General features: G+C 44.1%; 1 protein-coding gene across 8 annotated transcripts in view; it reads left to right on the top strand.

Moving 5' to 3' along the window:
* MEGF11 (multiple EGF like domains 11) overlaps window positions 1-19,449 on the top strand; it is a 416,852-nt gene that overhangs the window by 140,464 nt on the left and 256,939 nt on the right. For all 8 annotated transcript variants that reach the window (XM_090028981.1, XM_090028982.1, XM_090028984.1 and 5 more), the window contains one exon: window positions 13,249-13,341. In XM_090028981.1, coding sequence (XP_089885107.1) covers window positions 13,249-13,341 — 93 coding nt within the window. The remainder of the gene's footprint in view (window positions 1-13,248; window positions 13,342-19,449) is intronic.

The raw sequence follows: 19,449 nt of genomic DNA on the forward strand, positions 1-19,449 counted from the left end.
AAAGTTAGCTTGGAGATTAGTAGGAAAGATTCTGACTCTGAGGGTGGTCAGATGTTGGACCAGGTTACCTTGAGTGGTTGTGGACTCTCCATCCCTGGACGTTTTCAAGAGAAGTTTAGGAAGACACTTGTTTGGGACAGTTTAGTTGGGCATGATCCTGCCTTGAGCAGAGGGCTGGACTAGATGGCCTTATGAGATTCCTTCCAGACCTATTTTCCTATAATCCTGTTATCTAATGATCTCTTCTTCCCCTTTACCTACTAGCATTGTATAGCAGGGACATCTTAGCTAGGCACCAACTCCTCCTGTTTTTCCCAGTTGAGATTCCCCAGCTCAGCAAGAGCTCCCTTCTTCAGACAAGAAAGCAGGGGAGCTGAATTCCCCCTGTAGTTAGGAACAGGAAGGATAAAAAGCAGGAAGAAATGCTTTTCCCTCCTGCTCTCTTTTCTTAAACCCTGAGTTTCACAGTACCAAATCTTATTGACTCCAGTGAGGTCTAGGGGATCAAATCCATCAAAATTAATAGCGTGTGGAGCAGCAGAGGAAGAGAGAAAGTGTTAAATATTTCTATCTCCTGCAGAAAATCCCATTAGTTATCTTAGAGACATCACACAAGACCATTCAGAGGTAAAATCACATTAACTTTGCAGGTAGTAAGATCAATTTCCCAAAGAAAATTAGTTAGTGGAAATGTGTCTCCCAGAAATTGTGGTGGTTGGTGAATTTAACCAAAAATGAAAGGGGGGAAGGGGAAGGATTTTCCCAGGTCATGGGCTCTGCTTTGCTGATTCAGCATATGATTTAACCTCATTAACAAGTTGAACAAGCATCCTGTTTCTCACAAAGTGCACTAATGGTTGTTTTGAACTTCACGGTTGGGGGTGGAAAATCTTTTATCAGAAAATGTTAAATGCTGAGAATAATCCCAATGAATATTATTGTACTATAACATTGATTACCCAAATTGATTGAAGCCACACGCTTTCACTCTGTGCAGTAAAGGGAAATTATTATTTTTAGCTGCAACAGCAGTAACTTTCACAGTTTCTAGGGTCGGAAGGGACCTGAGCAGATCATCTAGTCCGACCCCCTGCCATGGCAGGAAAGAGTACTGGGGTCAAACGACCCCAGCAAGATGTGCATCTAACCTCCACTTAAACACCCCCAGGGTAGGAGCCTGCACCACTTCTCTTGGAAGTTGGTTCCAGACCTTAGCCGCCCTGACTGTGAAACTTTATGAAATCAGTCACTGGCTTTAAATGATCCACAATTTATTAATATTTTAACTGTTCCCAAAGAGTATCTTTGGGCCCAGCATTATTTGCCTTGAGGGCAATGGGAGAAAGACTAGGCCCTGAAAGGGGTAGCCCCTTTGCGAGTCCTTCTGACTTTCACAAGACTAGGATTTTACCCAGAGTTGCTCTTCAATGAGAGTTGAGGACTGATTGTGGGTCTACCTCCCTCCATTCCTGCAGAGCCTTGGGAGGCCAAGCCAACCATGTCAAGGCTGCAGTCGTGGTCCCTGGTAACGTATGAGGCTCCCCTCTATGCTTGACTATGTTCTTAAGCCTGCTGAAGATGGACGTTAAGGGTATGTCCTCATTACAGCATTTACTTGAGCTTTTACTTATCGCCCACCTCCTGGCAATACACACGTTCTGTTATCTGAGTTTTTAGCAGTGATTTAAATCCAGGCTAGTTCACCTGGTTGGGGATGGAGACTGAAGCTTAAGTGCTATCTTTAAGGGTTATCTGCCTTTATAAGCTGAATGACTCATGCTGATAAGTCACCAGTGCTTTTCCACAATTCCCCCTCTGTGCCAAGGCAGACAAACTTTCTCCTGCTACTCTATGCAGAAATCATAGAACAGTCCAGCTTAGTGAGACCCCAGTCTTGTTCCTCTGACAGCTCCTGCTACTTTCTGCCCCAGGGGAAGGGCACATTTACAGCCCTTCTCAGACACAGTTGAAAAGTTAGTGCTATCTTACATCCTCTGTGTCAACATGCATGCTAAAACCATCCAGGACAAACCCAGAGTATTCCACTGGAACCACAAAGTATCAATACACTCTTTTATGAATCCTTAGTATGTGATGATTTATTAATTAGCAGAATTACATCTGCATCAGCTTGGAGTCTGGTATCTGTTATCAGATGAATAATAATCCAGGGATCTAATGCTTGGTCAGGGCTCCATCCTTGGGCCAGTGCTGTTCAACATCTTCTTTAGTGACCAGGGTGTGGTTGGCTCTGCCTATTGCTTTGTTGCATTGGCGACTCATATTCATCCTGGAGTCAATCCTGACTCCAAGATCCCTCTCTGCCTCTGTGCTGCCGAGAGGGGCAGCCCCTAACCTGTAACCATAATGCTGGTTCCCTCTCCCCAGGTGCAGCACCCTGCACTTGTCCTTGTTGAACCACTCCTGTTCAGATCCGCCCACTTCTCTAACCTATCCAGGTCTGCCTGGATGCGGTCCCTGCCTGCCGGTGTATTCACTTTACCCCACAGCTTGGTGTCATCAGCGAACTTGAACAGGGTGCTCTCCACACCCTCATCCAGGTCGCTAATGAAGATGTTGAACAGCACCGGCCCAAGGACGGAGCCCTGGCCAAGCATTAGATCCCTGGATTATTATTCATCTGATAACAGATACCAGACTCCAAGCTGATGCAGATGTAATTCTGCTTATTAATAAATCATCACATACTAAGGATTCATAAAAGAGTGTATTGATACTTTGTGGTTCCAGTGGAATACTCTGGGTTTGTCCTGGATGGTTTTAGCATGCATGTTGACACAGTTGAAAATGCAAAAGTCCACAAGCTCCTCTCCTCATTTCTGGTGCAACTCATATTGCTGACCATGCCCTTGGACCTGATCTTTGGCTTAGATGGAAAGAGTAATAATAATACATGACCACCACTTCCCTACCAAGGCAGTATTAAAAAATCTACGGTCTTTGAGGTGGCAAGAAACACCTGTGCTCCTGATTTTGCTCAGACTCACTTATGGACTCCAGCAAAATAGAGTACACTGCACTTCCAAAGCAAGGTGTCAAGTGTCCAAGACTTGACCATTAATAATTTTTCCATTGCCCCTACAGATCTCTTTGGTTGTCTGACACCTGGAATTAGATCAATAAAAGGCTGGAAAATAGTAGTTGACTAAGGTGGGATGAAACAAAAGTTTTACAGAGCCAATGCTGAGGCTATATATCACATGCCAGGGAAACCCCAAGGAGCTGTCCAAGGTGATAATGGCTCCATGCATATTGAGCGTCTGCAGCAGCTCTGAGCACCAAGCACTGTAAAGAAGTATCATACTACTGCCTTGACAAGATCATACATACTGGTGTAGCTTTTTCAAGTAGTATGAATCCTAAATAAAATAGCTAGAATATCAGAGAAGGGACTTTACTTTCCTCCTTGTGGTGGGAAATAGCCTGACTGACTAACACTGAAGAAGTTTGCCCTGGGTACATTTGCTCTAGGCAACTACCTCTCAGTGTCAAGTTTGCATTCCTGAGAAAACATACAAAGGCACTTGCCATAAGCCAGTGCATGCTGGCTTGTGGCAAGGCCTAGCCCAGGTCTAGCCCAGTCTGGATTCAAGTTCTAGCTCAGTCTGGATTCAGATCAGGAACCAGTGGTGAAACCACCATAATGGCACCGATGCGTGACTTCTTCTCGTCAGTGAGAAGGACACTGTAACCTTTCTCATCTTCCAAAACTGTAATGCAGAATTGGCCTTACTAACCACACAACCCTGCTGACTTGCCTGTGAGGGAGCAAGAGAAATTTGTTCAAGTGGTTTCATAGATTTCATAGACATTAGGGCTGGAAGGGACCTCGGGAGATCATCGAGTCCAGCCCCCTGCCCAAAGGGCAGGAAGTCAGCTGGGGTCATAGGATCCCAGCAAGATAAGCATCCAATTTGCTCTTGAAGGTGTTCAATGTAGGTGCTTGAACCACCTCCGCTGGCAGACTGTTCCAGACCTTGGGGGCTCAGACAGTAAAGAAATTCTTCCTTATGTCCAGCCTGAAATGGTCTTGCAGGAGTTTGTGACCGTTTGACCTTGTCATCCCTTGGGGCACTCTGGTGAACAAACGTTCCCCCAGATCCTGGTGGTCACCCTTGATAAACTTATAGGTGGCCATCAGATCACCCCTGAGCCTGCGCTTTTCCAGGCTAAAGAGCCCCATGGCTCTCAGCCTGTCGTCATAAGATCTGTTTTCCTGACCTCTGATTATGCGTGTGGCTCTCCTCTGCACTCTCTCAAGCTTCTCCACATCCTTTTTGAATTGTGGAGCCCAAAACTGGATGCAGTACTCCAGCTGCGGCCTCACCAAGGCCGAGTACAAGGGGAGAATGACGTCCCGGGATTTGCTCGAGAAGCATCTATGGATGCAAGTCAGCATTTTGGTCACTTTATTAGCTGCAGCATCGCATTACAGGCTCATGTTCATCTTGTGGTCAATGATGACCCCCAAGTCTCTTTCTTCTGTAGTGCTAACCAACGTAGCACTGCCGAGCCTATAAGGAAGCTGCAGGTTTTTCCTCCCAAGGTGGAGAACCTTGCATTTTTTGGTGTTAAACACCATCAGGTTCTCGTCCACCCATTTGCTGAGCTTGTCCAGGTCAGCCTGGATCACCCGCCTATCTTCTGGCGTGGATGCTTTGCCCCAAAGTTTGGTGTCATCGGCGAACTTGACCAGTCCACTCCTGACTCCAATGTCCACATCATTAATGAAGATGTTGAACAGCATGGGTCCCAGGACAGAGCCTTGAGGGACCCCACTGGTCACAGGGCACCACAATGAGTGACTGCCATCAATTACAATCCTCTGGGTCCGACCACGGAGCCAATTCCCCAGCCAGTGGATCGTGGTGGAGCCAAGGCCACAACTGGCCAGTTTGGCCAAGAGGTGATCATGGGATACCAGATCAAAGGCTTTTTTGAGGTCAAGTTATATGACATCAATCTCTTCTCCCTGGTCCAGGTGATAGGTCACCTGGTCATAGAAGGAAATGAGATTGGTCAAACAAGACCTACCCGCAACAAACCCGTGCTGGCTATCCTTAGGATGTTAGCCTGGGCCAGTCCATCAAGGATGGCCTCCTTAATAAACTTTTCTAAGATCTTCCCCAGGATAGAAGTCAGGCTGATGGGCCTGTAGTTAGCCGGATCCACTCTCCTCCCTTTCTTGAAGATCGGCACCACATTGGCCTTCTCCCAGTCTTCGGGCACTACACCAGAGCGCCAGGAGCTCTCGAATACCCGTGCCAGGGGCTGGGCTATGACGCTCGCCAGCTCCTTGAGTACCCTGGGGTGCAGGTTGTCAGGGCCGGCTGACTTGAAGGTATCCAGCTTCTCAAGGTGTTCCTTCACGAGGTCAGCATTGATGGAGGGTAGGGGATCCCCATCACCCGGATCTCCCTGTCCCAGAGCAGGCATGGGCATCTCATGGGACTGATGAAAGACTGACGCAAAGTACCTATTTAATAGGTTGGCTTTTTCCTGGGTGTCAGTTGTCAGTTGCCCCATCTGGTTTAGCAGGGGTCCAACATTGCCCTTGCTTTTCCTCCAGCTCCCCACAGATCTGAAAAAGGACTTTTTGTTGTCCTTGATGCTTGAAGCTAGTTGGAGTTCAGTTGCAGCCTTGGCTTTCCTGGTTTGCTCCCTGCAGGACCAGACCAGCGCAGAATAATCCTCCTTGGAGGTGAATCCCGTCCTCCATCCTTTGTAGGCTTTCCTTTTTAGCCGCAGGAGGTCTGTTAGGTCCCTGGAGAGCCAGGGGGGCTGCTGTGCCTTCTTGCTGCCTTTCCTCCGTGTTGGAATAGATTTAGCTTGTGCATTGAGGATCGCTTCCTTGAGAAGCAACCACTCTTCTTGAACTCCCATCTCCCTGGGGTCATGGTCCCTGAGGGCCTGACTGACTAGCCTCTTGAGGTTGTCAAAGTAGGCTTTCCTGAAGTCAAGGACTTCTGTGTTGCTGACTGACTTGCCAGCTTTACAGCGGATGGTGAAGGTGATCAGCTCGTGGTCGCTGTCACCCAGCTTCCCATCAATCAGTAGGTTGCCAATTAGGTCGTCCCCCGTAGCCAGTACCAGGTGGAGCAGTGCTTTGCCTCTAGTTGGCCTATAGACTTCTTGAGTCAGGTAGAGGTCATCCACGCACGAGAGAGAGCTTTGCGCCCGCTCGGATTTTGCTGAGTGATCTTCCCAGGAGATGTCCAGGTAATTGAAGTCCCCCATGACAACCAAGGTCCTGGAGCAAGCGGCCTCAGTCAGTTCCCGGGTGAACTCCTGGTCAAGCTCGGGACTTTGAGTGGGAGGTCTGTAGTAGACTCCCACCGTTGTGTCCCCTGTGCCGTGTTCCCCACGAATTTTTACCCAGAGGGTCTCTAGCTGTCCATGCCGGTCGCCAACATCAGCTTGCAGGGACATGTAGCTTTCCTTCACATAGAGAGCTACACCCCCGCCCCTTTTGTCAACATGATCCCTCCTGTACAGGGTATAGCCCTCTATCCCCGTGGTCCAGTCATGGGTGGAGTCCCACCAGGTCTCCGTTATCCCAGTGATGTCATAATTCTTTGCACTGAGCAGGAGGACGAGCTCCTCCTGCTTGTTGCCCAAGCTCCTGGCACTAGTGTACAGGCAGGCAAGTGTGCCCTTAGGGGCTCTTGCCTTGCCCACAGATTGTGCCAGGGCTGGGGCAGGGGTGGGCTCCCTTAAGTGCCTTGGTCTGCTGGCCTTCTTGGAAGGATGCTCCCTCCTCCACTGTATCCCTGATTGCAGAGTTCCACAAGGATCAGTTGTCTCTGTCTCTGTCTCTCTCTGTCTCTGTCTCTCTCTGTCTCTTCCTGCAGACATTAGTTGAACTGGTCGCATGACCTGTTGCTGACTCGAGTACCAGCAACAGGCTAATGACAGAAAGGTCTGTCTGTCATTCACTGCCTACAACCAGCCAGTACCAACAAAATGGCCCAGTGCTTGGATGAGATCAGTACATGAATGGAAAGCAGCTGTCCAGAGCCCAAGTGAAACATGAGCAAGGCAGTGCTGATAAACAGAGAACAGTATTTAAAAGAGTCTGTAACCATGATGTACTCTTCTTTGATGTACAGTCGTGACCAGTCAATGGAGCCTGTCAGTTGAGAAACACTCTTTGATTCCTCCCTAATGCCAGTGTCTTGCAAAGGAATGCTTGGAGAATCTGTCCCATCCTTGAAGAGCATGCCCTGGCTTTATATATTTGTGCCTTTGTTGCTGCTTGGTTGGGCTACGGTTGTGCAGTACACCTGGGCAGGAAGCCTGCAGTGTTTAGGAAACTCCAGCTCAGCAGCATAGGCTGCTATCAGCACTTCAGATCTATCCTTGGTACTCCAATTCCCATAGAACTGTGAATCAAGATCAAGGTGTTGGTTGTTAGTCATTACCTCCCTGGTCTGGGCCCAGGATACCTAAAGGACAGTGTAGGGTTTTGGGATTAGGGTCAACACTCCTCTGGCACAAAGGGGATCTCCACCATAAGGAAAAAAGCTCTTTAGTGAAGGAAATGGAACATTTTTAGGGATGTTTCAAGACTTTTTGGAATAAGCCTGTCCAGAAACTAAGGATCGCTGTACCCTAACCCATCTACCCCTAAGTGCACAACATGTTTCTTTTCCCTTGCTTGCTTTAATATACATACAGACCAGCATGTATATTTAGAAGAAAGAAAAAGAGCTTTCACCTTCACTCCTTAATTCTCTGATGAAATACTGCTGCGCATGTAAATCTCCTGGAAGGAGGGGAGAACAAAAAGGCCAGGTGACAGATTAGTCTCATTGCTTACTGCCCTGCTGACAGGCCCTTAGATATTAGAGAGTTAACATGGGGTATAAAAGTACAGCACAAAGCACCATAGGATATGCCCCCCAAATTCTTAGCAACACGTGCAGAAGAAAGCAGCACCAGTGAGGACAGAGGAACTCGCACTGAATTCATTCCAATTCACCAATGTGGGCTGGTTAACCTGGCTCCCAATCCCCTTGAGTTAACTCTAACTGCAGAAGTTTCCATAGGTAGCATTGCACCAGTCATGATGACAGACACTTTGTGGCTGTTCTGTATCCTGCAGCCAGAACACCTGAATGATTTTCCAGCTCCTCAGATAAAACAGTTGTTTTTCAACCTTTTATTTGTATCATAGAGCCCAAAATGGCTATAGTGATTGAAAATAAACAGTAGCATTTAAAGAAAACTGAATAATAATTTAAAGACTGGGAAGAATGTAATCTGTATGTCTGTTTCAGCAAGGACTGATCTTATATGATGAGTGAAACCAGTGTTTGCAATTATAAAGCGAATAAGTGATCAGCATCAAATGGATTGTTTTAGGACTCCTTTTGTTGACTTTATTCCATGATAAGGAGCAGTTTCTTTGTGACCTTGAATATGGTGAAATAACTCATGCTAAACGCGTTGCTACAAAGTTGGCATTTTGGCAGGACTTTGATGTAGGTCACTTTATTACCAGGCTGAATCAAACTACAAACTGATCTTATGCTCATGCCAAGAATGCTAATAATAAACTGATCAATGAGGTGCTGGCTTGTTTAGAGTGGCCAGGGGAAAAGCAGACAAAACCAGTGGAATTCCAAAGGTTGAAATGCTAGTGCCATTGCGCCGGTAAGAATGATATGACTTGCATTAGCCTGATTTGTCTGTACTCCAGGGGGCTATAACTGCGTGTCAAGCTGGACAGTGTCAGAAAGTATATACTTATCTTTATTTTTTTTGACCTTTCTGTGCAAGTAATTTTTATAGTTTCATTAACTAGTAAGATAATTTACAAACCATTGTACAAAGTATATTATGAAGAATGCCTTGGGGACCATGGCATCCTATTATATGGAATGTTAATAGAAAGAAAAATTAATTTAAACTCTAAAGATTATAGCAAGACAAGACTTCCCCATTATATTGGGGAATTTGAAATTTTTACTTGCAATGGTTATGCTTCAGAGAAATGCCATAACCTGACCTTTTACATGGACATTATAGATCTGATTCAAATCAAAGGCAATAGCAGGGTTCCTGATTAGTTGCCTCCTCAAATAAACTGACTCTTGGCAAATTAACCTTACGTTTAGGAAAAGGGCTTTCTGTGTCTTCTCAGGGGGGTCCAGCCCAGTGTAATTCCATTGGTTTCAATTGATTTGCTCCAGTGAGGTCAGAATCGGGCCCTGCCATATTTCACCAAATTAAAAGATCGCAGAGTACAGTGTGGCTTTTTACAGTGCTCTTAGTACTTGATCTAGTCGAAGCTGCTTTACAACAAGTACCACTGTGGACTGTAAATACCACTATGGTCTCTGTAAGTGCTCATTGCAGAGGGCCCAGTTTAGGCACGGCTCTTTCCCTTTGTGGAGTTAAGCACGCACCTTGGGTTGCGCAGTGGACTCTTGAACTGATGTGCCTATTTGCCCTGCTTGTGGGGTGTGAGTGTACACAGCATCTGAGTCGTTCTGGGTGGAAGAATGTGTCCTTCTCCTGATGTAGAATTGAGGGTCGAGAGTGACTGCCAGGCAGGCTGCTGTGTGCAGAGGTAGGGTGCTGTGTGCAACAGAGAGGTACCGCGTGCGCAGGCATGTGATTGGTCAGTGTGAGAACAATGCCCATTGTTGGGCTGGCAACGTACATAAGCCCACCTGAGAGTGAGCATGAGAGAGACCGCCAGGGAAGAGAGTACCTAGTGGTGAGAGACAGCTGGGTGCTGGGGTCCTTCCTAGGAGCCAGGAGCCGGCTAAAGGATTTTTGGCATCTGTGGGCCAGGTCTCCAGAGAGAGACTATTTCCTACAGGTGGTAAGCATGGAAGTGACTGCGGACAGCGTCCCCTTTAGCCTAGCAGGGAGAGGCCATATGAATGCTTCCAATCTCTGATCTGGGAGTGGGGGCCGGCTGAAGGTGTGCAGTGTTGAATGAGAGTGCCTGAGAGGCTGGGGTGCCGAGGGGGGTGAAGACCGAGTGTTTATCTGTGGATGAAGCTACAGGGCAGCGTGCCTTGCGCCCTTGGAGGCAGCTTGAGGAACAGGGTGAGTGGAGGGCCTGGGAGGCCACTGGCTAATCCTAAAACTGTAATTAGCACAATGTTGATTATGGTTATTATTGTTGTTGATTAATTGGCTATTGTTGCTGTTGTTTGTATTGTTGCTTTGTTGTTGTCCCTACTAATAAATATCCCTTTCTCCCATTTGTATATGGAAGTGGGTTTTATTTAGGGATTTAACCAAGTCTTATTAGGGTCTGATAGATGGCCTGGGCCCATACCTGTCCCAATCATAATTTTAAATGTTGATTGGTCTTTCAGTCGACAGACTGGTGACCTAGGTGGGACTCAGTTGGCACAATGTGACTAGCCACTCAGCACTTGTACCTCCAATGCACTTTGTCATGTTTTTTACATCACACCAGCATACTGTCCAAATCCCTTTAATGAAGTTGAGCATCCAAGTTTATTAAGGCAGAAGTTGTCGCAGAGGGTTACAGAGAAAGGTAATTTTTGTTCTGCACTGGGTAAACTGCTGTGCAGCAAGGCATGCAGGGTCAGTGGATTCTGCAGATGGGACATTGATGGTAGGGAATAGGCATGAGACTTTCTGGATCTTTGTGTTTTCATTTTTCTTAGTCTTGCAAGAAAACTGTGGTGTGCTTCATTTTTCTGTTTTGTGGCAAAGGTGTTCGGAAAAATGACTTCTGCCTGTTAACGTTCTTTTGTCATAGTGGGGAAAAGTACATGAAAATAGGCTTTTCTTTTTTTGCAGTCAGAGGAAATCTTTTTTTATTTTTTTTCCCCTGCATTGTGTGGCATAAAATAATCTGCAACATACTTTTACGGCTGTTCCCACGCAAATTTAAAGGGACATTTGGCTGGGATGGTTTAGTCAGGGATGTTCCTACCTTGAGTGGAGGGCTGGACTAGATGACCTCATCTGGTCCCTTCTAGCCTGGCTTTCCTATGATCTTAATAAACCAGTATTACACCAGAAATGCCAGTCAGTTTGACACGCTGCTTAGGGGCTGAAGCACTTCTTGTAATGTGGAGAGAGAAAAACAATCACTCAGTCAGCCTTCTGGCTCACAGCATAGCCAGGAACTATGATCACCTTGTGGAAACAACAAAAAGTGCTACAGAGCTTTATAGAGAGGAGAGGACTGACTTGTTGTTTTAAACATAAATAAAGAAAAGTAAGAATTGAAAGTGCTCCAAATTTCAGGACCAAATTCTTTGATCATATTTACCATTGTAAATCAGGCATAGTTCTGCCAAATGTGATACAGTAACATTAGTAAGAATAGCATCTTGTGGTAGACTTGAACTGTACCCCATACAGATTGCCCAACATATTGTACCTTTATATTTATTTGCAGCTCCACTGCCGTTCCTGACCTGAGGTGACCAACAGCTCTGAAATGTCTGCAAAAATAGGTGGTGGCTCATATTTCTGTATGAACAAGACCTGTTTTTCTAATGCCCCAGCCTAGATTTGGTCTCATACCTGCAACCCAAAATGAAGTTAGAAAGCAATGAGTTTAGAGTTTTAGCTGTCAGTATTTTGTATCTCCTGCAGTACGATCTGAACACAAGATCTGAGTAATGAATCAATTGCAGTTTTGTCAGACAGAACCCAGAAAAGAATCCATTGACACAGACGCTTTTGCCGTCCTGGTAGCGAGTCAGAACTGCCACTGATGTAGAAATCCCGCTGATGAACCGTTCAGTAGGCTAAAGACTGGAAGATTTGTCCCATCTTTGGGATAACAAGAACACCACTTACAAACTGGTGCTGGGTCTAAATCTGTATAGTTTCCTGAAACAGGTTTCTGGGTTCAGCCTCAGATTGGTCCAAATTCAGAACACTAACTTGAGCATCCAGACCAAAAGGAAAGAGTTACGAAGGGAGCAAATCTTGTGCTTCAAACAGTCCAATAAGAACACCCTACTATCAGTGTTCAGGTACATGAGTAAGCCTATATCCCACTAATGGTAAAGGGGAGGAAAGTGCAAGGGTTTCAGGTTTGGTACTAGCCCTAATAGTCAGTTTTCACGTGATTGTTGTTGGCTGAAGTGAAACGAGTTTGGTTGTCTTAGTCTAGTTCCTGCTGTAACATCTTAAAAAAGATATTCTCAAAATGCTTTCCTTGCGGCCTTGTTTTACAAGGCAAAAATGGGGTTTTGCTGCGGTGTCTGGATTCCTCCCTCTTGGAGCAGCTCCTTCCTGAGCCAGGTTCAGCAGCCCCTGGCAGTGGCTTCCAGGCAGCTCTTAATGGTGCAGCAGTAAGAACTCTTGTGAACCAGTGCTCGCACTATTACCTGAGACATCCTAGTATAGACAAGGGTAAGGTGTGTGTAACTGAGCACCAACAGTCACTAGCCTTGCAGAACTTTCACTGATACTCTGTAGGCCAAGCCAGAAGCCACGCAGTGGGCTCAAGCGTTTGAATTTGTTTTTAAGCATTTTCTACATTTTCCCTATGTGATGGGAATGCCAACATGTACTGTAAAATAGGTCAGCAGTCGAAGGGGCATGGGAGAAGAAATGTCTTCAAACAAAGAACTGTTCTTATTAAGGAAGAAGAAAAGGAGCTTCTCCTAAGTAGATTTCTAGCCAATTGACAAGTGAGACAGGAAATGCAGCTAGTTTTTCATAGATGGAGACTAGGGGAGATTGAACTCTCAGTAATCCACCTCTGGACAAATAAGATATGGGGCATTTTTAGTTATGGAAAACTTGATGACCTTGAAAAGACAGGGCTGTGACTTCAGTATTATGTGGTAAAATGATTTATTTTCCTCTGGCTATTTTTACAAATCTATTTTGGATCTTAATACACTATTAAGACTCAGTTCCTTTTTTGGTTATGAGCTGCAGCAACTTTGAGTGCATTATAAGAAGGTGGCATTCACCAAGAATAATCATTCTAAATGTCAATTTGGTAAAAGTTTTATTATGAGGAAAAATTGCTATCCAAAGTAATTTCTGGTGTTAGATTTTTTTTTCCATTACAAAAAGCAGATGAGGATATGAACTTATGTCTAAGAGAGACTCACACAGTTAGTTGGGTCACCTAATATATTATTTTTGCCAGTAGGATTTTGCTTTGTTTGAAACAAAATATTGATCTTTCAGGAACAATGACAGCTTGTGCTTGCTGCTCTCCATATATGTTTTACATTGCTTTATTTGCTTTCTTAACAGCTCTTTGCACAGAGGAGTGCGTGCATGGACGATGTGTATCTCCTGACACTTGTCACTGTGAGCCAGGCTGGGGAGGTGCTGACTGCTCCAGTGGTGAGTACAGGCTTAGAAGAAAGTATTAAAGACACATATGTTACTTTTACAACCAAAACAAATTAGTTGCTTAGGAACATGGCTGATTTAAATGGAAAATGAGGTGTACTGGTTAATTTGCAACTTAATTAATTTGGGGCATCATCTTACCTCTGCTAATAGAGTGGTGATGATTTTCCATGCTCTTTGTTGCTTTTGCTTTTATGAAGTTCTATTAAATGCAATAGCAAATGCTTTTAACTCTTTCTTTCTCATCAGTAAAGCATTAATGATAGATGTTTGTATAAAGCTATCTCTGGTGTGATACTTTTTTTTGCCTCATCTACTAGCTAGGCTGCAGTTCTTGCCAAAATGCTTCCTGTGATGGATGACCATTCCGAATGAAAACATGAACCTGTTGAAATCAATGGGATTTTTTTGTATTGATTTGAATTGAGAATGAGATTTTACCTTCTGATTTAAAACTCACAGTCTGTGTTCTCCGAGAGGAAGGGTGATGGCACAGGGTGGGAGTTCCATGTATTTTAAATATTTTCATTAGGAGATTCATTCTCACTTTTGGGCTCTAAAACACACAGGCTTTCCAACTGAGAGTATGTCAGGCTCTTCTTAATTGGTAAAAATAAGGTTTTTTGCACAATTAGTTCATGCTAGAATGAAACTGCTAGCATGATTTCCAGTGTACACGTCAGAGAGTTATGCAATGTAGGCTCCATCCATTACTGACATAATGGAAATAAGCTTGTTAAGTGAAGTCTATTTCTGAAGCAGGGAAGCAAATAAAGCTGCATCTAGAAAGATGCTTCAAGTCATTTACCGAGTGAACATTTCATTTTAGTTTTTGTTCCTCCCCCTCTTCCCCAGATTGGTTTTTTTGTTTTTTTTTTCAAGCTACCAATCATTCTTGCCAAGCACGAAGATAATAGAAAGGGTAACTATAGAGGAAGACGCATTAGAAATATTGACAGGCTCAAAGGGCAGCAGCGGTTAAATAGGACCCGGGGTAAAAACAGCTCCTGTGATTGAAGCCAATGGGACGGAACCCCGGCTGGCCAAGTCAGTCATCAGTGCTCTGTCTCCAGCCCTGCTCCAGGGAGGGTGGGTGCAAGAGGACATAGGAATCATTCTGTTTGTGGAGGCAGGACCTCACACATCCCCTGATAAGCAGTCTGGGGAAACGAGATGCTGTGTATAATATTGAATAGCTATTTATAGTCTTTTTTTCCCCCTCAAAGCCCTTGGTAAAAATAGTTCCTTCCATTGTGAAATATTGCCCAGAATCTCAGGAACTAATTTTGCCATTTGGTTATTTCTAAAAATGAACGTGCCTGTCCTGAGAGCTGGTCAGCATTTATGCAATATATAACAATTAAGAGATGTTAAAATAACAAAGCTGGGAGGGAAAAACCTTGCAATAGCATGCACGCACAAAGTAATAAAAGTTCCATTCTGTGCGATAATGAAGACGAAAGGATGAGATGTCAGCCTACGGATAGGCCTTGTGGACTCAAACTATCCAGTGACTCTTATTAAATTGCACTAATCTTGCAAGTGAAGATAAAAAGAAAAAAAGGTTTTTCCTATATTGAATATTTAGCTTTTTAAAGTAATTAGGAATATTAAAGCCCTGACAATGATTGAGATAGAAACATTATTCATAACTTTTATTTCCGTGCTGGGCAGTGATCCAGTATATTTCATTTATGAGGTTTCAGCTGTGGAGAGAGGAGCGTTAGCCAATTCCTAAATTAAATATGCCCTGTTAACTTTTATAAATGATACCCCAGGATTAGCTTCAAAATTTAAGCTTTCATTTTATTAATATAATAACTGTATTCGATGGACTATAGTGTCCATTGTCCCTTATACCATTTGTTATGTGCAGTGCAACAAGCATTCTTGTCTTAAGGTCTGATCTGACAAGCACTTATTACTATGAAGCGCAGTGCTTATAGCTGTGAATGGTCTCATGGAAGTCGGCAGTTATTGAAGTCAGTGGTGCTATGCCCAATACTAAGTGCCGTGCTGGACAGTAAGTGTTTGGAGGTCAAAGTTAACTGTCTTTTAGTCTAGGAACACACTAGTTTCTGCAGCAAACAGCTTGTAAGGGAATTTTGTGGTTAGTATCACATCTGGCACCTTTGAGTTCCCACTCAAGTGATTAGATGCCCAGAATATAGGGGGACTGACTGCCTCATCTTTACTGTTCGGCTGGCTTTATGTAGATTCACGTGTATGTGAATAGAGTACTCAAGATCTCATGGGACCCTGCTACACGTTACATGTATTACACAATTAACTGGTTAATCACACAGTAAGTTTAGACCGGTCCCACATGCAAAGCAAGACTGGCCACCCATGCAAAGTAATTATCTTGCAATCAATATGTTAATTGCACAATAAATTTAGACTATTTTTAGACATTTTTACCACACCATAAAAATGTAAATTCAGTTATTAAAAAAAAAAAAAGAAGCCAGCTCCAAAGTTAGTGCTTGAAAATGTGTAACAGCTTTATAGCTGGTTTCTGCCCAGCTTTTATTTGAATTTTTGGCAGGGCTAACAGAAAGCTTTCTTATTGTAAGTTATGTGTTGGTAACTTTGGAGGCAAAGACATCAACCCTTATGCTTAGTGTAGGCTATTTTAACCTGTTTTCTGGGAGTAGGATCTCCTGCCATCCTCTACTGAGTTCACAACAGATCATTGGCTGTTTACCTACTACTTGGTCGGTCTCACCTGAAGACCAGATTTAGGATTAGAACCAACTTTATGCCGGGTGTCTCTCACTGCTGCTGAGTGCTTACCCCAGTGGGGCTGAGAGCTTTTTTACGGCCTTGTAGACCTGGGTTCTCTTGGCACCCAAACAACATGCTACACTAAGAGAAATACCAACTGGCAGAGCTTCAACGTGAGGCCTAGGCAACATGTTTAAATTGTCCACTTGTGGCCACAGCGGGATTTAGGTGGGATTTAAGCCAGCCTTTCCTATCAGGGTGAGTATCACCCTGTCAGGAGTGGGGACAAATCCAGGTCCTGACACAAACCTTGAGCACAAACTTTATTGGCTTCTTCCTCTGTGGTGAGGTTTTGATGTTTAATTTTAGTTCCCTGTCATGAGCCGTTTCCATTGATATTCCACTGGAATATACGCAGCTAAATATTTGGAATAGTTACATCTCCAGTCTTTAAATTTCCCAGGCAATTTAAGTATCTTTCTCACACTCTTAAGTTTCACCTTGACCAACTCATCCTGTAAAGATAGTGTTTGAAGAGCTTACAATTCTCTGCAACTCCTCCATGACTGATCAGAAGAAATATTGAAGTTCATCTAAAATTATTTAAACCTTGACAACTGTTGAACTGCTAAACAGTTGCAGAAAAGACCCCCAAAAACCTGTGCCATATTCAACTCTGCATGCTTTTATACCTGTGTTTTGCTGCATGCTGTTGTACATCTGTTGATGCCTGGAGGCCTAGCCTTGATTTCACACTATAAAGCTGCAATATATTAAGCCTCGATTACCACAACAATAAAAAGAGAAGTAATGAGGTATTAACTAAAGAAACTGTTGAATAAAATGTTTTCAAGGTTTTAACAATGCTGAAAGGAAAGAGTTCTCATTCATTAAAAGAAAAAATCATTAAAAATAAGATTTCTTGTCCCCTCCCCCTTTAACTTACTGATTAAATCATGCTTATTTTGACTGTGCAACCTGTTCTGGGTTTTATAGATGCAAGTGCTCACTGTGAACTTTCCTGCTCACCTGTTCAATCATTTCAAAGCAATTAACTTTCAGCATCATGATGCAGTGGTTTGGAGTTCTTGTAGGGAGGTGATTGAATGTTGAGGTGACTTGGTCTCTTCCAGTTCTGAGTAATAGCCATCCATATTTGTGAGCCCTTATGTTCCAATCCAGCCAAGCACATGCTCACTTTCTTAAGCACCTGGATGTCAACAGGACTTTTCACATGCTTAAAGTTAAGCTCATGCTTTGCTCAATCAGATCTTAAAGTGAAGTCCAGTGGAAAATGTCTATTGAACTCCACATGCTTTTGGATCAGGCCTTAGAAGAGGGTAAGATCTTCTTTTCTAAACAAGGACTGCCGCTCCTTGGGCCAGACTGTAATGAGATGAGTATTTTTCGTCCTGGGGAAAGCTAACACCCCCACAACTTTCTGGTTTGTGATCATATGTAAGGCAGGGGATGGGCATGATAAATGAAGTTCAGAGCAAGACCTGACTTCCCCCAAAGTTTGGGTGTCAAGAAAAGGGAATTTAAATCTGAATTTATCAGGTTAGAAATGAAAAAATAAAGGAGATGTTCAAGCTGTTCGCTGCTCAGGTTGTTAACAAAGCAAATAGGAGGCTTGATCAGACTGTTTTAAGGAGTTCTTTGCATATTCCTACTACTGGAGTAAAACCTTGTTTTTCTTTCATGTTATCTCCTTTGAGAGGGGGAGAACACGATTATAGCAGTCCTCTCTAATGACATGCTGATCATTAATATGAGTGTATATACATAGTGTCATTTCCATCAGGATTTTTTTTAAAGAAAATGTCATTTGAGCAAGACCTTCTTTCATCTTTATCTCCATGTCAGAAAATAGCCAAGGTCAGACTGACAGGCAAGTATAACATCTCAGCAAGATCACATTTAAGGGTATAGCCCTGGAGCAGTTGGAATGCTCTGGTTCTGAGGTTCGTGATGAATGAGAACGGCCGCTGCTTTGCTAAATCTGAAAGTGGTTTGCTTTACAAACTACGAAAGCCACAGCACAAATCAGAGGAGACAAGTGGAGCACTTTAACAGGAGCCCGTGCCATTTCCCAGGCTTGGATTTTTGCTCAAATGTTCGCAAAATGCTTTGGGCAATTGGAGCAGATAAAAGATGTCTGAAGGAGCCACTGCTGATTTCTGGATACGAGGCAAACTCCAAGCAGTGCTGATTTTGGGCATGTTATCTGTTGGAGTCATTCTGACCTCTGCTTGGAGGGAAAGGGGCAGTTGGTCTGGGGCAACTGGGCTCTGGGGCGCACATACAAAATAGACCGTGAGGGGCAGATTTTCAGCTTGTGTAAATTGTCGCGGCTCAACTGAACTCTGTTTATACTCGCTCTGGACTGGCTCCTGAAAGTGAAGCCATCCTCATAAAAGAGTCTGGACATTTCTTTTCATCCTAGGAAAATTCTGAACATCATCGAGGTGAATGTAGCTCTGACCTCTGTGGGGCATCTCAGAGCAGGCTTCTGAGTAGGCTGCCTGCCTGTCTTAAGTTTGCACTCTGTCCAGTAATACATTACCAGCCCTCAGCCTTGTTGATCTGAAGAAGGGCTCCCTTGTGAGGGAGAGCAGAGCCCACCGTGTGGATGAGATTTATTGCAGGCTGTTTATACAGAGCACTGAAATCTGGTCTCTGTCTTCTTCAGTGAGTTGGTTTTCTCTTCTCTTGATTTTAACATAAGACTCTAAAGTGTCTAAGTCTGGACTCTTTGGACTTCCCAAGCCAATTGAAAGAGACACCCCTCCCCAGGGAAATGCTTCATATGTTGTCCTGGATTCAAACCAAAGCTCAATTGCACTGTCTCTGTAGGACCTGGCTTTAGTGTGCAGAGATCCCATTTCAGCAATACAGCCTTCTCTTTTGAGTCCTTTACAGAGGTCTCTGCAGGTTCTGACTTTTAAAGTAACCCTCTTAGCTGTTTTGCTCATTAGGCAGGAAGGCAGGAGCATGGGAATCCCTAATCAGCTCTATCCCTGACCTCTGAGTTGATCCTGTTTTTTGTTTAACACCCGATTTAACTTCTATACTCAGCTCTGAATTAAACTTTAATAAGACAGTGGTTATACCAACTTTGTGTTTCAGTGCCTTTGTCACTCCCGTGCCAGAGTTCTTCCGCAGACTGTCTGCCTGCTGCACCGAACTACATCCTTCATAGGTCAGGATATTTCCATCAATATGGTGGAGAGGAGGCATAGGAAAGCATTACTTATCATAAGCAGTATGTTTCCCTTCACTTCCTTCCCCCAGAGGAATTCTTGTCTTGTTTGCTTAGCTCTGAAAGACTTTTATTGAGGGACGGTGCAGAGTGGGCTGGGCAAATGCTGG

The sequence above is a fragment of the Crocodylus siamensis genome, chromosome 15 (genome assembly GCF_052110815.1).
Source record: "Crocodylus siamensis isolate JL-2025a chromosome 15, ASM5211081v1, whole genome shotgun sequence".
Classification (NCBI taxonomy): domain Eukaryota; kingdom Metazoa; phylum Chordata; order Crocodylia; family Crocodylidae; genus Crocodylus; species Crocodylus siamensis.